The sequence below is a fragment of the Hipposideros armiger genome, unplaced genomic scaffold, assembly GCF_001890085.2.
Source record: "Hipposideros armiger isolate ML-2016 unplaced genomic scaffold, ASM189008v1 scaffold_458, whole genome shotgun sequence".
NCBI classification, from domain to species: Eukaryota; Metazoa; Chordata; class Mammalia; order Chiroptera; family Hipposideridae; genus Hipposideros; species Hipposideros armiger.
In genome coordinates, this window is record NW_017731808.1 from 8,822 (window position 1) to 20,059 (window position 11,238).

At 49.3% G+C, this 11,238-nt stretch overlaps 1 protein-coding gene across 1 annotated transcript; it reads left to right on the forward strand.

Moving 5' to 3' along the window:
- Nucleotides 1-1,424: 1,424 nt before the first annotated feature.
- LOC109395172 (myosin IC heavy chain-like) lies at nucleotides 1,425-9,587 on the forward strand (the record flags this gene model as incomplete). The annotated part of the gene is made up of 4 exons (XM_019665998.1): nucleotides 1,425-1,696; nucleotides 2,794-2,890; nucleotides 3,439-3,535; nucleotides 9,360-9,587. Coding segments are annotated over 4 exons (491 nt in total), but the record flags the coding sequence as incomplete, so codon positions are not given.
- Nucleotides 9,588-11,238: the final 1,651 nt, after the last annotated feature.

The following is an 11,238-nucleotide window of genomic DNA, read 5'->3' on the forward strand; positions in this document are numbered from 1 at the left end:
GCCCAGGAAGAAGGAAAGGTAAGTGACACTATGTGCAAAGCCCAGAGTCGCTGGTCTGCCTTCACCCTTCTCCCTATGGGACCTTGGTCAAGTCACCTCACCGCTCTGCCTCAGCTTCCTCACAACTGCATTAACCATGTTACAAAGAGCAGCAGAGCTGCGTGGCTGGAAGAAAGTGCCACATCCACGTTTCCTGTTATCATAATACCAGTGCGGCCAAATCTGCTCCTACAATTAAGGTGACAGAGCCCAGGGCGGGGCCGCCAGGGTTCCAAGCGCTAATCTCCAAGGCAGCTCCAGCAACCACACAGCCCTGTTACAAGGCTGACCTTGAGGGTGTCAGAAGAAGGACGTTTCTGGGGACCAAACAGATCTCCGAGCCAAGGACAAAGGCCTATGCAGCTCACCAGGTGATAGTTTGAAAGCCAGGAAGGGAAGTTTGCATGACCAGTCTTCAGGGGTCCTAGCCCAGGGGGCTCCCCCAAATCTCTGTGGAGTGTTTGCTTGTTCAATGGAGCCCCTTCCTTCCACTCTAACCTCATTGGTCGGTTCGGTCGGCTGGGGTGGGGGGGATGGAGGCAGACCTCACCTCTGGTAAAGCTGAGAGAGCCAGAACAAGTCTCTAGGGAATTCCTAGGGGGGCTCCTCCATCTGCTGCCCACCAGCCACCCCGCCCACCTCTCACCTCACTCAGCAGCAACTGCCGCTTAGGGTCGGCTCCCTAGGTGCCTGAGCCCCCAGATCCCTTCGCCTTGAGCTCTCCCAGCCCCCACCTTTTGTCCCGGGGAGGTTGGCTCCATTCTCACTTCCTGGAGAACCTTCCGCGACCTCCCCGGATAAGTCAACAACCCCCACCCCCTCGCTTTAGGTTTTCCAAGCACCTTGGCACTGCAATGTGCAGCCTTTGTAATTTTCCATTGTTAGCGGGGCTCTCTACAGCCGTGAGCGCCAGCAGCTCTAGATCAGCGCGCCCGAGTGTGCGCCCCTTGTTTTAGCCCCAGGACTACCGCGCGTGTGTGAGGCGAGGAGCGGGCAGCTCTCCCTGCCCACCCGGCCGGCCTCAGGCCACGGTGCCGTCCTTTCCCTCCCAAACGAACCACTAGCGTTTCCCTTGAGCAGGCCCGTCGCTGGTGCACCCGAAACGGGATTCGAGGCCACAGCGCTGTGCCCGCGGGCGGGGCGGCCCTCTGCCGCGTCGGGGCAGGACTGCGGGCGCCCAAACGCTGGGGCCCAAGCCAGTGCCGGCAGCCACCCGCAGCCAAGGCCTCTGAGACGTGGACACACACACTTTGGGGCCGTAAAGCAATTCTGCCGCAGGACCCGTGGGGCGCGGAGAGCGGGGCGCCCACTGCCAGGCCGGTGCGCTCGGCCACTCGGCCCCTGGACCGAGTCCCCCCGGACGGCCCGCGGTGACCGACGCGCAGGGTGCCCGGCTTTCTCCCCGGGGGGCGGGAGCGCGAGCCGCGGCGCAGGACACTCCCCCGACCGGCTCCTGCGGGCGCCCGGGTGGCCGGCCCTGGTGGCCGACGCCGGGTCCTTGCCCCGCGGCCGCCGAGCCGTTCGCACCTCGCCCGGGGGCCCTCCGGGAGCCGGTCCCCGCCGTCCCCGCCGCGCCGGCCGTATCGCTCCCAGCATCTCGGCGAGTTTCCAGTTTCTCCCCACTTCGGGAGGGAACCGAGGAGCAGGAGGAGTTCAGGTAACACTCCGGGGCCGCAGAGATTTTCCCGAAACAAAGAAACCGATCGACGCCCGCCCCCCACGTTCCTCCTTCCCGAAAGGAAGAGGCGCACCCCCGTCCCCAGCTCCGGGCTGCAGGGGGCAGGTGGCGCAAGGGCTGGCTCCGGCCGAGGGCACCCACCCGAGGGGCCCCGAGGCGCCCGCCGGCCAGGGACTCGCCAGGCAAGCCGCCCCGGCCGCGTGATGCCCACGGGGCCGCCGGGGGCGTCTGAGCGCCCGGCCCCCTCCCAGCTCCCACGGAGGAACGCTGCCCACTCAGCCCCGCGCACCTGCTTCACCTCCTGCCGCCCCCGCCCAGCGCCGGGGACGCGAGGTCGCTTCTCGGCCCTGAGCTCCCGGGACCCCGAGCCCGGACGGGGCAAAGCGCCGCTGACCTGCGCCTCGCTGGGCCCGGCGCTCGTGCCCTTCGCTCCGCCGCCGCCGCCGCCGCTTCCAGCCGAACTCGCGTCTTGCTCGGCCCGGCGCGGGAGTCCTCCACCCTCCGCGGCTCCCGCTTTAATCCCGGGAGGCGGTATCCAAATGCCCAGGGCGACACCCCCAAGCACAGGTCCTGGGTCACCTGGGGCAGGGGGAGGGGACGGGCCCCAGCGGCGGCTGCGGAGGGGCGGGCCCGGGCGGGGGTGTGGGGGAGGAGTTTCCCCGGGGAAGGCCCGGGACGCGCTCCTGGCCCGGCCCGCAGGGGACACCGGGGGGCCTTGAGGGACCCTCCCCGGGCCTCGTCCCCAGGCGGGCAGCTTAGGGCTGGGGAGGCGCGCGTCCCACTCCCCGCGGCTGCTGCACCGCGCCGGTCGCGGGCGCTTGGAGCCCGAGGACTCGATTTGGACTAAGGATGGGGCTCCGGGGAGTGCTCATCGAGACCCCTCGTGAGCCCGGGAGCTGCTGTAGACTGCGGGCCTGGGCCTGCCTCCCCGGGCCCCGCCTCGTCTCCGTGCCCCTGGCGAGGACCCAGGAGTCGGCCCGTGGGGACCAACGACCCGGGCGCTAGCGCCGGAGGACGCAGCGCCGCGCGCCAAGGACCCACCGTCATCCTCCCGAGCGGCCTTTCTCTGCCCTCAGGTCCGAAGTGCTCCCCACCCTCCTGCCAAAGTCCCCAGAAGTGGCGCGAGCACTTGCAGCCCACCTAAGGCGAGGGGACAGAGGATGAAGAAAGAGGGTGAGATGAACCTTAGTCCAGAACACGTGGCTTCCCCCCAGTCCATAAGAGGCTCTTTCCAACGCTGTTTCCAATACACAGAGTGAAGTGAACCGCTTTAGAGTAAGATGGCAGCAGGAGAAAACCTAATTCATTCCAAATTACGTTTCGCCTTGGCCCAGGGCTCCTTCCTGGGCAGGTCTCCCTGGGTGCTGGACTTTCCCAGCAAGTTCTCCAACCCTCTTCTTGGTCCTCACCCTTAGATCCACAGTAGGGACTGTCCTGATTATGTCCCAGTCCTACCCATATCTCATACGTCACCGGTGTCCAGCTTGTCCTGAGTAGAAGACCCAGAGGAACGTCTTGAGCAGATAGATCAGGCCCGGGTGTCTGGTGGCAATTCACTTAATTTTGCTTTGAATAGTGTGTTTGGAGACCCCTAGGAATGACACCATTGTCCCACCAAACCCCTAATGTCCACTGCACACTAGGTAGTCTGTGTGTCTCTCTACATTCAATAGTCCTCATATTGTGGTTATTCTCTCAACATTCATTTCCCCTTCTTTTAGCAACTTTCCGGAATTTTTGTTGGAGTATACACACCTCCCAGGAGCAGACCACTGGGCTGGGGAGCCGACCCCACCTGGGGCAAGAGGCGGACATGTGGTCAGTCTCCCACTCAGCAGCTTAACTGTATTCTCTGCCAGAATTCCTGCTTCAGGGATGGGCACTCAGGGATGGACACACTGCTGAGTGAGACTGACCACTCCGCAGTGAGATATAGAAGAGAGGTTTCCTGAGGCCTGGGGGAGTATTTTCCACTCTTTTAAGGGAACTTCCAGCAACCTTCTTCCTTGTGTTTGGAGGAAGAAGCAAGTAGTCTCGGGATTGTTGGTTGCCATCTTTCCATTGTGGGGAGCTGGTACCAGGATAAAGATAGCTCTTCCATCAAAGCCACCGCATAGCGATAACCAGAAACCCAATTCTTCCTGCCGTCACGAAACTACTGAGTCAAACCAGCTCTGAAGTTAAGCCCCCTTTTACTGCTTCTTTCATGAATACAAGTGGAAAATCAGAATTGTTTACCAAGGGGAGTCTCTGGGATGCAATGAAAACAAAACAGTATGATTATATTTTAAAAGTAAGCAACAGAGTTCTGTGCATAACAGTATGGCAGACTAGATATCCTGAACTAATGCTCACACTGCAAAACAGCCAAAAAGCCTGGATAGAAAATACATTGTTGTGTCCTTTACAATCACAGCTGAATTTGCAAGAAAACGGGAAGGAACTCCTCAGACACAAAAGTGAGTTGGAAGCATATATCCAGGGAACTGAGGAAGGAATCCTATTGGCAGGTATCTGAAATCATCTAACCACCTCTAGTAGTGCAGAGTTTTGTGGGCAAGGGTTGGAGGTACTTGTAGATGGTAAACACAGTCAAAGACCTCAGCAAGCTGGAAAGTTGTCTAGGACACCACCCCATCAAGTCAACCCAAAAAGCTCTACCCTCAGAGAAAGGACAATTTAAAAAAACATTTCTTTATAATCCACCCCATCAGAGGGTGATGACCAATAAGCTTGTCTGTATCTTAGACTTAGCTTTCAGTGGAGGAGGAATAATGCCCTCCTGAGACTTTATAACTGAGACAAGCCCTCATATGAGAATTTAGGCTTTGAACTCAAATTCTCACTTGCTTTTTGGTCAGAAAAATGTCAAGCCAGGAGTTTAATCTAAAGTGGTCCTAGATTGGTCATGACCAGGCACATGGCAGAAGCAAACTCATATCCTCTCCAGTAGAATGCTGCTTGTGATGGTTAATTTCATGTGTCAACTCAACTGGTCAAAGGGATGCCCAAATAGCCAGTAAACATTGTTTCTGGGTATGTTTATGAGGGTGTTACAGGAAGAGATTAGCATTTGAATCGGTAGACGGAGTAAAGATCTGTCCTCCCCCATGAGGGGTCACCTACAACCGGTAGGCTGAGGAAGGCTGAATTGGTTCTCTCTGCCTGAGCTGGGAAGTCAGCTTTCTGCCCTCAGTCATCAGCAGTCCTGGTTCTTAGACCTTTGGACTCAAACTGAATTATACTACCAGCTTTCCTGGTTCTCCATCTTACCGACGGCAAATGCTGGGATTTCTTGGCCTCCATAATCATGTGAGCTAATTCCTATAATAAATAAACACACACACACACACACACACTCACAAACACCTTATTGGTTCTGTTTCCTTTAGAGAATCCTGACTAATACACCCTTCAAACCAGGAAAAATTCCCACACAGTCACAATTAAAATGAGTGCTAATTTAATTAAAACAATTAAAATAAGTCATAAGAAAGTCAACAACAACATGCAATAGAATCAGACCATAGATATTGATATTGGCGTTACTGGACATAGATGAGAAAACAAGTATGTTTACCATATAAAAAATTAAAGAGAGAATCAAAAAATGAATAAGAAGCAAAGATTGTTTAAAATTACCTGGCAGAATTTGAAAGAAAATACTAAAGAGAACTTCTAGAAATAAAAAATGTAAAGTTTCAATAGCTGAAGAGGGAGTTAATGGAATATAGACCTGAAGAAATTATCCAAACTTCACAAAGAAGTACCAAGTTGGTTTTTTTTTTTAGCTTAGTTATTTATTTTTATATACCAAGTTATTTTTTTTAATATGTGAAAAAGAAGCTAAGTGGTATGGAGAACAGAGTATGACACTCTAAAATATGTCTAATTATATCTCCAAATGTAATAATAGAAATAACAAGGTAGAAACAATATTTCAAGCAATAATGATTGAGAATTCTCCAAAATTGATAAAAGTCTTGAATCTCTAGATTATTGAAGCACAAAACAAATCTCAAACAGAAAAGAAAAAAGAGGAACTTGCATAAAACATAAAACATAAAAGTTAAACATAAAACAGCAAAATTGCAGAACTACAGAATTGCAGAAATAAAAGAGAAGATCTAAAAAGCACCCTGAAACAACAAACCTAGTTGCCAAATGGAAGGCAGAATATGGCAGAATAAAACATTTAAAGTGTTGGCAAAAAATCATTGTTAATCTAAAAATTTACATCCTGTAAAAATATTCTTCAAGAAAGAGGGAAAAGACATTTTCAGACAAACCAGGACAGTGTTGATCACAAGAAAGGAACTTGAAAAGTATACAGTTCAGGGAGAAATAAACAATCCCAGAATGAAATGCAAGAGGAAATGGTGAGCCACGGAAATGGTGAAAATGTGGAAAAGTCTAAACAAATATTGAAGCATAAAATAACACCACTGAAAATGTTTAATTTGCAAAGGTAAGGAAGCAACCGCCACAGCAACAAGTAGATCTTAAGTGTTAAAAAATATTATAATAGCATGAAAACCTAGCATTACCCCTAGTGGAATGAACATAATTAAAACCTTTTACCCATTGTATTCTTCTGGAGGAGAATAAACATACCGATTAATTTTAGACTTTGTTGAACACGTTTGTAAAGAGGATAATTACTAAAGAATAAAAATAGAGTATATGTTCAAACCCAAAGTAGACAAAGTGAGATAAGGGGGGAAAACTCAATGAAACCAAGCAAAATAAAGCAAAGGAGAATGATAAGGAGAGTAGGAGGAGTGAAATTGAACCCAGAAAAAAAACAAACAAGATAAATAGGAAGCACAAAATATAAATGTAGAAATATATACAAACACATCATAATACATGTGAACGCTCCAAAATGTCCAGTTTACATGAATAAAGTTTTTAAATACATAAATCATCAGAATATCAAAAATTTTAACACAGTTCAATGCTAGTTATGAGACATATGTACAATGGACACATGTAAAAGAAAGCTGGTTTGGCTATATTAAAAATGGACAAAATAGGGCGGCGGGGTGGCTCAGTTGGTTAGAGCACGTGCTCTTAATAAGAAGGTTGCCGGTCCGACTCCCGCATGGGATGGTGGCCTGCGCCCCCCACAACTAGATTGAAAATGGCCACTGGACTTGGAGCTGAGCTGCACCCTCCACAACTAAGATTGAAGAATAACAACTTGACTTGGAGCTGATGGGTCCTGGATAAAACACATTGTTCCCCCCAAAAAAACATTGTTCCCCAATAAAGTTTTCTTTTTTTTAATGGAAAAAATAGTAAATTAGAACAAAGCTGCCTTGAGAATAAGGAGAGTCACTTTATGATGATAAGATAAACAAATCACTTGGAAAATTTAACAGTTGTAAACTTGCGTATCTCTAACAGCGTAGTCTCCTAAAGCGTATAAAGGAAAAATCTGTAGAACTACAAGAGCGTCACAAATCTACCATCATCTCTCTTAGTCCTGATAGGTCAAATGAACAAACAACAACAACAACAACAAAAAACCCCAATAAAAATAGAGAAGATCTGAGCAAACTTTATTAATGGGCATACAGTCACCTACACCAAATATGTGACCAGATCCCTTACCAGGTCAATTCTTAGAAACAATTAAGAAGCATATTATTCCAGTCTTTGGAAAATTCTTCACAGAAATAGAAATAAAGAAAATACTGTCAGACCCATCAATGCTTCAACCAGGGAAGATAGTTCCAAGAGAATTACAAGCCAATCTAGTTCCTGAATATAAATGGAAAAATCTCAAACAAACATTAGAAAAATGAATGCAACAATGTATAAAAAAGATAATGTATGACCAAGTTGGGTTTATCCTAGAAATGTAATATTGCTTTAACATTAGAAAAGCAGCTTTCAGTATAGCACAACACAATAACACATTAAAACAGAAAAACCATAAAGCAATTTGAATAACTTTAGAATCAATTCAATAGAATTCAACATGCACCCATGATAAAAATGAAAGTCCTTTGCAAAGATGAAATAAAAGGAAACTTTCTTATCTGATCAAAGATATCTATAAAAATCTCCCGGGGCCAGCCTAGTGGCTCACTGGTTAAGAGTTGGATTGGGGGCCGGCCCAGTGGCGCGTTAGTTAAAAGCTGGCTTGGGATGCCAGAGGGCCCCGGTTTGGATCCCACATATGAGGGCCAGTTACACTGCCCTCTACAGCTAAGATGCTGAACAACAGCTCGACCTGGAGCTAGGCTGCAGTGAGTCGCTGGCAACGGCAGGTAGGTTACCATGGGCTACCGTGTGTAGCCAGCAGCCAGCGTGAGCGGCCAGCAGCCACAGTGAGCGGCCGTCCAGAAGCTAGTGACTGATCTGCCTCACCCAGGAAGAGCGCAATGATGGTGCCAACTTGGGCCAGTGAAGCCACGTCCTCCACAACTAGACTGAAGAACAAAATTACAGCAACTTGTCTGTTCCCCTTCCCCAATTCCCCAGCGCTGTTCCCATCCCGCAATTCCCCAATTAAAAAAAAATCTTTAAAAAGAAAAGACAATGAATGCAGATATATTCAGTTCACATATAGAAGATGCAATGTTGTAAGGATGTCAATTGTCTCTTCACATTGACATAATAGATTTAATACTATTGCAACCAAAATTCCAATGTGTGTATTGGAGTTCATTGACGAGCTTAGTCTAAAATGTATATGCGAGAGCACGAATGAACAAAGGGCCACGATTCACCAAGACACACCCACGGAAGAACAAAACGTTGCAAGATTACTCCTGAGTAAGCCGTGGCGTTTGAGAAGAGTGAGTTGAGGGAACTGAGTCTGAGTCCTTCAGTGTAGGAAGCTATGCTATGGCATTGGTGTAGGGAAAAGAAGAAACAATGAGTGTATATATATATATATGGAGACACGAGAGGTTACAGGTGAAGAGTCTACCAGGAAAACCCATTATCCTTCTGGGAAAAGATGGAGTTAGGACCCTACATCACATCAAACACGTAAATCAGTGCACACGATTTAAATACCGTAAGTGAAAATAACAGTGTTAGAACTTGCAGAAGCTGCGGTGGCTTTGTAGTGTGACAGCTGCACTGGAAGTCCGTGTCCTGTGTGTTTCTGGTTAGGCTGGGCTGTGAGAGGTCTTCGGAGAGCTGAAGGGCAGCAGCGAGGCAGGGCCAGCTTTCGCCCTCAGACCTTATTGCTGGTCAGCGGACTCATCTCCAACCACTTCCGACCCGAGGCGGCGGCCAGGCCCGCACGGCTCCCCGTCCCCCTGTGTCCTCCAGCTTCTCCGGCTCCCAGGCCGGGTGTGTGTGTAGTTCTGCAGTGATGAGCCCCACCCCAGCTTTGCAGGGCACCCTCATGAAGGTCAGGGCAACAGTCACCCTCGTGGGCCTCAGCTCGTGTGCGTGGGTCCCAGCTTGTTTTGCTCTCCCCCGTTTTACATCTGCTGTGAACTGAATTATGACCCCCTCAATTCATACGTTGAATTCCTAACTCCAATGTGACTATATTTGTAATTAAGGTTAAATGAGGTCCTAGGGTGGATTGGTGAGTGACAAGATGGATGGCCCTTATAGGAAGAAGAGAGATCTCTCTGTGTCTCTGTCTCTCTCTCCATGTGCACACCCCCAGGAAAAGCCAGGTGAAGACACAATGAGAAGGCAGCCATCTGCAAGCCAGGAAGGGAGCCCTCACCAGGAACTGCAGAGGCTGGCACCCCAATCTTGGACTTCCAGACTGCAGAACTGGGAGAAAATAAATGTCTGTTGTTGATGCTGCCCGGTCTGTGGTGTTTTGTCATGGCAGCCATGGCAGGCAACACCCTTCCCTGCCCTGTGGTCTCCAAGCTTCAGCCTCAGATTTGAAGACCAGAATCATATAGAGGCTGGTTAGACAGCCCCCTCCACTGCACAAGGTCAAAGCCACTAACCAACCTCTTCTAAAAACACCCAGACATATATAGTACATGGAACACAAGTTAAAACCAGTAAGGGCTCGACATGGGAGAACCTGGAGGACATTATGCTGAGTGCGGTAAGCCAGCCACAAAAGGAAAACACTGTGTGATCCCACTCACAGGAGGCCCCAAATCCATAGGGACAGAGGAAGAATGGGGGGATGCCGGGGGCTGGGGGAGGGGATGGGGAGTTAGTGTTTAATGGGGACAGAGTTTCAGTTTGGGGAGATGGAAAGTTCTGGGGATGGATGGTGGCGATGGTTGCACAACAAAGTGAAGGTGTTTAATGCCACTGAACTGTACACCTAAAAATGGTTAAAGTGGTAAATTTTATGTAATGTATATTTCACCACAAAAACAAATGCCAAACTGGCAAAAATTAAAGTTGCCCAATCCCATGCATGGCCAAAATGGAGTCAGCTGGAGGGGAAGTGAGGCAGAGGGTGTAAGTTGGCACAACCACTTTGAAAATATTTCCCGTATGATGCAGTAATGCTGAAGGTGCCTAAAACCTTCACCCAGAAATCCTGCTCCTAAGTCTGTGCCCCAAAGACTCTTGCAAAGTACCCAGAAACCTCCACGGGAATGTTCGCAGAAACACTGTTCCTATTGCAAAACCCTGGAAGCCACCCGAATGTTGACAGGAAACCGCTGTCAGTTCTTTCTAGTAGGAAAAGGACTAAACCCGAAGTGCCTGTTCCTATGATGGGATACGATACAGCAGTGAGAACGGGGAAGCCACAGCTGTACCCATTGCCACAGATGAATCTCACAAAATATGGAGCGCAAGAGTTGCAGAAAGACGCACACAGACGATTCCATTTCTATAAAGTTCTAAACATCCAATATTAAAGAGTATTTTGGTTAGAGGCATATACCTATGTGGTAAAAAACTGAAAAAGAGAAAGAAATGGATAAACATGCAATTTGGTATAGGGTTTCCCCAGCGGGAATGGATGGGGGTGCAAACTGGTGGTGGTGAGGGGTGGTCTGGACGTAATGGCACTGGGGACAATTTGTTTCTTAATCTGGATGGTGACTCCATAGGTGTTCACTGTATTTTTTTCTTTACACCTTTTTACATTAAATATATTCTGTTGTGTGTCTGGAATATTTCGTAGTTTTACAAACGATGTGCGTGTAATCATTAAACTAACTGGTTTTTAAATGTCTGGACCAGAAAACGAGTCCCTCGATGGGAATGATGGAGCTATTCATGATCTGTCGATAAGGAGATGATCTTTCGTCCCGTGCTGCTTAAGATGGAGAAGACAATTCAGACTTTAGTTTTGCGGTTAACTAGCTCCAGTGTCCCATCGGTGCCCATAGTCAGAGGAGGAACAAGAACTAACCAGTCCTTCAAAATACAGAGGATGGATTCCCAGCCGAAATGACGTGGGAGGAGCGTTCGGCGCTTCGTGGTGAGAAGCCACAGGAAGCCATCTCTCAGCGATGCCAGGCCTTCAGCGTGTCCCTAGGACGTGGACGAGGTCCCTTACCCACACACCACTGCTGGGAGAATTTGTCTCCCGTGGGCCTCTTCGTACAGTCGCC